The 6,121-nt window shown below is 47.9% G+C and overlaps 1 protein-coding gene across 1 annotated transcript; it reads left to right on the forward strand.

The window, feature by feature from the left end:
* Positions 1-2,483: 2,483 nt before the first annotated feature.
* Positions 2,484-5,622, forward strand: trhra (thyrotropin-releasing hormone receptor a; the record flags this gene model as incomplete). Its single annotated transcript, XM_080004822.1, has 2 exons — positions 2,484-3,296; positions 5,182-5,622. The coding sequence occupies 2 exons, from the start codon at positions 2,484-2,486 to the stop codon at positions 5,620-5,622; spliced, it is 1,254 nt and encodes a 417-aa protein (XP_079860948.1).
* Between the last annotated feature and the right edge of the window lie 499 nt (positions 5,623-6,121).

A 6,121-nucleotide genomic window follows, 5' to 3' on the forward strand; every position in this document is an offset into this window, starting at 1 on the left:
TCACCCTGGTCAATAACAGTCTATGATCACTAGATGGTAGCAAAGGTCTATTGTCAGGATCTGTGGGGAAAGGAAGGATGGTCAGGATCAGTAGCCGAGCTGCTTGGTGGTGTGTCACCATACCCATTTGTATGATGCCAAGATGATAATATGCTCTTCAGCTCTAGGCTCATAAATTACAAAGTGACAATTAATCAAAGTAGTTCACGCTGTTTGGTTCATGTATCACAATGCCAATCTGCAAAATGACTCAACAAATCTCCTTAGTCTCCAAAGACATGACAGTAAAAGCTCAAAAAATAACATTAGTTTGCCGTAATGGGATCAATAAACACTTAGAATTTGCATGCAACAAAGACTGCCGTCTGAGGCAGCCACAGTCATTTAAAAACATTTATACCTTGAGCTGGTGGTCACTGCTCGAACCAACAACCTCCCCCTGATCTTCATTATCCTCCTCGCTCTGCTGTGTCTGGCACTCCACTGTGGCATGACAGTGGATCAATAAAACTCTTATAGCCATATCTGCCCACTCAGCACCCCCTGGCCCCCCAGCATCCTGGACGGAGGAAGAGGCGGTGGCTCCCTCTTTCATGTCCCTTCTCCTGGTTTGTTCCTTTTATTTAGGGGTTTTCGCTTGCTCCACTTGAGGGTTTAGGATATCAAAACTTAGAAGGGCAAATCATTCAAAGTAATCTGTTATAAAAATGGCTACACACAGGCACTCATTCTAATGCCTTAATTGTGGCATTAATATTGCTCACACTGTCATAAACTTTGTTTGTGGTAATTGATTGTTACAGAGCGCTGTACTTAACTTAATGCACAAAACATTTTCTACCACACACTTTATTAAATTCATTTTCAGATTATTGACTTGACTGGTACAGGTCCTCACCAATCACACAAATCACATCACTTGAAGCTATATTCCAAAGCCCCGGGACAGTGTCCTCAGTCTACTGTGTTTCCTATATGGGGGATGGAGCACCAGGGGAGACTGTAGTTACATGATCAGCAGTTCTATTCCGAGTGTGACAGATGCACTGTATGACTTGGCTATTGAGGGGGATATTGCTATAGATGTTGATCCAAATGAATGTAGACAGATCCCCCTCATCTCGTCGGGGCCAAACAGGTTAATTCATCTCACACACACACACACACACACACACACACACACACACACACACACACACACACACACACACACACACACACACACACACACTCTAAAATACAATATGCGGGTGTTTACCTTTACCTTTACCATATCACAAAACACACCCATGGGGCCCATCTGCAGACTCCCCACAGCACTACTGTAATCTCACTGAACAGTTTGAACCTCCATTCTTTCTCTGATAATGATGCTTCAGCCGTCATCTGAGACCAGACACATCAACGAGAGAGACAGGGAGAGAGGGAGAGAGAGAGAGAGAGAGAAAGAGAGAGAGAGAGAGAGAGATGGGGGCAGCAGGAGATAGACGCCAGACCCACCAGGTGCTCTGGGCGTCATTTCTTCAGTAGATTTAACACAGGGTCCTCCAAATGCAAGCCACTCCAAATGCAAATCACTTCCAGCGGGGAGGGTTTAATATTGTAATATACTGGTGAAGCTAAATGAACCGTGGTGTTAAACAAGCAAGTGCAACACACAATAAAAATATCAAACCTCCTTTATGTAGGTGAATCTCAACCTTTTCATCCCAAGGACCCTCTATTTGATATGCATAGTCCAACACTGCGTACCTCTCTACACTAGGGTGACAGTGAAACTGACCAAACCAGTCATTGTTAATGAAAAAGTGGTGATTGTTTGACATTAGTATTTTAACTATTAATAATTTTACTGGGGACCCCCCGGGACCTCTTGAAAGGCCCCTGGTGGTCCTCGAACCCCATGTTGAGAACCACTGCTTCATGTCATGATGTCATTTTAAAAAGCCATGCTCACGAGTGTTTGAATATACATTGTAATTAGATATCCATGGATATCCCGCATTGAGGTGTACATTGAACATCCGCTTGAAAAAAGTGTTGGATGGATAAATTGTGAATTTGGAGAAGGAACCATTGCAACTGACTGACTGTTTGAGCAGTCAGTCAGTTGCAGCCCCCCCCCCCCCCCCCCCAAAGAGGTGGGACTGAAGATGGAGCTCTGGTGCTTCCAGTCCATCAGTCAGACTGGAGCGCAGCGTTGGTGGCGCAGCACCATCAGAAGACTCTTTCTCCCCCTCTCTCTCTGCAAACTTGGACAAACACGACTGGACACATTTCCACATGGGATCCGTTCTCAGACTCTATGATTTTAGTCTGCTGCAGCTTTCGAAGACGATGAAGATGATTCCCATGGAGTGGGAAAGGTATTAGGGACTTGGGGGGAGCGCAATGAAGTTCTTGGAATCAAAACCTTATTTGCACTTTAAACGCTTCGCAAAATCTTTCTTTCTGAATTTATTGAACGGCCAGTAAAGCCCACGATGGAAAACATCACGATCGGCAACATCACCGCGGAGAACGACACCCTGGCTCCGGGGAACCAAACCCTCGGCGTTTGGAGAGACCACACCGCGGGGTACAAGGCGGCGAGCGTCTGCCTGGTGTCCCTGGTGTGCGGGGCGGGCATAGTGGGCAACGTGATGGTGATCCTGGTGGTCCTCACCACCAAGCACATGCGGACCCCCACCAACTGCTACCTGGTGAGCCTGGCAGTCGCCGACCTGATGGTGCTGACCGCCGCGGGGCTGCCCAACATCTCCGACGCGCTGTGCGCGCAGTGGGTGTACGGCTACGCGGGCTGCCTGGGCATCACCTATCTCCAGTACCTGGGCATCAACGCGTCCTCCTGCTCTATCACCGCCTTCACCGTGGAGAGGTACATCGCCATCTGCCACCCCATCAAAGCCCAGTTTCTGTGCACCCTTTCCCGGGCCAAGAGGATCATAATGGGGGTCTGGGCTCTCACCTCCGCCTACTCCGTCATGTGGCTGTTCCTGTCGGACACCAAGACCTTGGTGTATGACAACGTAATCCTGGTCAGCTGCGAGTACAAGGTCTCCAGAAATGACTACTTGCCCATTTACTTCACTGACTTTGCGGTGTTTTACGTGCTGCCCCTCATGCTGGCCACCGTCCTGTACGGCCTGATCGCCAGGATCCTTATCTTGAACCCGCTGCCTGCAGACCCCGTGAAGGAGAACACCAAGAAGTGGAAGAAGGAGGCCAGCCAGGCCGGCAGGACGCTCAACAGCTCGCATTCCTCCAGCAGCACCACCGCCGCGTCCCGCAGACAGGTGGGTGCTTGCCTGTGCATTAACATGACTCCGTAATGTGTGTGTGTGTGTGTGTGTGTGTGTGTGTGTGTGTGTGTGTGTGTGGGGGTGGGGGGGGGGGGGGTGGGGGAGGTTGAGGACGGAGATAAAGGGAAGAAAGGACATCAATACTAAAAGTCAAGTGCATTTGCAAGGAATAAATATGCACAAAACTTACAAATTTTGTTTTTGCAATATCTCTTGGTGTTGTATAAACGGTTTCTCTCTCCCTCTGCGTGTGTATATGTACGGACTAAACTGCTTTGACAAGTGCATTTGCAAAGAAAAAATGTGCAACGTGTGTGCGCCTCTGTGTACGTGCGGAGGAGAAGGAAGGAGGTAAAGGGGAATAAAATATATAGAGGAATTGAAAATCCTTTTCTCCCTATAGGGAGAAAAAATTACTTTTTGTAATTTATATATATATATATATATATTGTATGTGTGTGTGTGTGTGTGTGTGTGTGTGTGTGTGTGTGTGTGTGTGTGTGTGTATGCGCCTGGGGATATGAATGGAGGAGGTAAACGGGGGGAAAAAAACAGGAATACAAAAAACTCCTCCTTTTAGGCATGTGCATTGGCAAGGAATAAAACTGCAAAATCTCCAAAATACATTTCTATGATGTCTCTTTGTGGACAGTGGAAAACCTGTTTTCAATTCACAAGGGAGGATCTGTGAGGGTTAGGGTGAGGGTTACACATGACAAAAAAGCCTACAAAGCCTAAAAGGCCAGCAGGACCGGCATAGCGTGCGGTCAGGCTGCAGAGGTGACTGGCTGTTTATCAGATGAGTGGAGCAGTTCTTCTGGAATGACAGTGGGTGTGGTGGCCTGAAGGAGCCCACACCAACCATGATCAGACGGTGCGGTCAGGCAGCCTAGTGCTCTGTGTGCACACGGATCACATGGTGTGCTTTTGGATTGTTTTCCGAAAACCGAGGAAACGACGCCTTGTATTAGGGCGCGATTAAGGTGTCCTTTTTAAACATACATGGCGCCATTGACAAACACAAGCACACACACGCACACACACACTAATACAATGCTATTGTTTTCCCCCATTAGTCAGCGGTACCTGGCCATTGTAGACCATGTACCATCCGTCCCATTTAGTGGGAGCTTATTAAGTTATAACAAAGGTCAAAATGTGATGTGGATCTACAGTAAGCTATCTCACCCAATGATCATGCTGGCAGCACTCCCTAACCGATCAAATTAGACAATTAGACAAGTAACTGGAGCCGAGACCCCACAGCATAAGTATGGAAAGTCACGTCTTAAGTATGATATCAGTAGTATCACGTGTGATTATAAGTCGCAATTAACGCCGACCAGACTGTGTGTGCATTGTTCCGTGTTGCGAATGACTCAAGGATCCAAACACCGGGGCATTTGAATAAGAGGATGCATCATTTTCACATCTGAATGATAAACATGCATGCCGTGGAGAGTTCTTTCCACCCAAATCTCCACACTGCTGCTGCTCCATCTATGGTAACAGATACAGATACATTAGGGGGGGGGGGTGAAAAAAAAAACAACCCCTTAACCCGAAAAAACGTTTTAAAGTTTCACAGCTTTGTGATCTTATCATTTATGTCTGATCTTGTCCCAGGGAGATCTCCTTGGGACCCTTTGCTGGCTGCCCATGGAGCAGGTTGAGTTCAGCGTCTTGCTAAAAGCGACTTTGCGACAGCGGGGAGTCAAATCATTAAGACTTGAGCCGTTCTCTCAGGACTGCTCTGCATCGTATTTCACTTGGGCGCTTGTACATGCAGAGGCTCATACACCGTCTGTGGAGATTTGAACACCTTGTGATCTGTCCCCACCTTAATACTTTGCACACACCCCTTCTTCCCTTGGCTCAGGTGACCAAGATGCTCGCCGTGGTGGTGATCCTGTTTGCCTTGCTCTGGATGCCGTACCGGACCTTGGTGGTGGTCAACTCCTTCCTGGAAGAGGCGTACCAGGACAACCACTTTGTGCTCTTCTGCCGTCTCTGCATCTACCTGAACAGCGCCATCAACCCGGTCATCTACAACGCCATGTCGCAGAAGTTCCGCGCCGCCTTCAAGAAGCTGTGCCACTGCGGCCCCCAGCGCCTGGAGAAGCCGGCGTCCTACAGCGTGGCACTGACCTATAGCGTCATCAAGGACCACTCAAACGGAGAGAGCCCGGACCACTTCACCACGGAGATGGACGAGCTGGCAACACCCAGCAACCAGTTCCTGCCGTCTGGCCTCCCGCCCAACCCCAATAAGATGGTGTTTGAGAACCCGCTGTTGTCAGGGAGTGCCGAAAAGCCCTAACCCAAAAGATTTTTTCTGCCAGTCGAAAAAGAGCTGCCAGGTTTTGCCAGGTTGCACTGTGTATATGCCACTTTTCAATGGTTTTCAGAACTAGTCTCGCTTCTTCTGATCATTGTGACCAAGCACTGAATGTCGCTGAAGATACAGTGTACCTTGAGGAACCGTGACACCCTACTGGTGCCCGATTCTGCAGAAACGCTTCCAACTAGAAATACCGTAGCTTCAGCCCGGGCACCAAATTAGAGAAATAAAATTGAATAAATGAAGAGGCATCGGGGCATAGTCATTTACATATTGATGAGTCAACGGTGAGTGGGATCTTTAGAACCTTCTGTTGCATTTTTGGGCCATTCAAGAGACAGCTTTATTTGGAGAGCTTCACTTTGGCACGGACCACAACAACTGAACCGAAACCCTTTAATAAAGTGTCTGGTTTCAGGTTTAGTTCCAAAAAACACATTAGAAACACATTGAATTAAGGCACTCACGAAAAACGTGT

The sequence above is a fragment of the Zeus faber genome (assembly GCF_960531495.2).
Source record: "Zeus faber genome assembly, chromosome: 8".
Taxonomy (NCBI): Eukaryota; Metazoa; Chordata; class Actinopteri; order Zeiformes; family Zeidae; genus Zeus; species Zeus faber.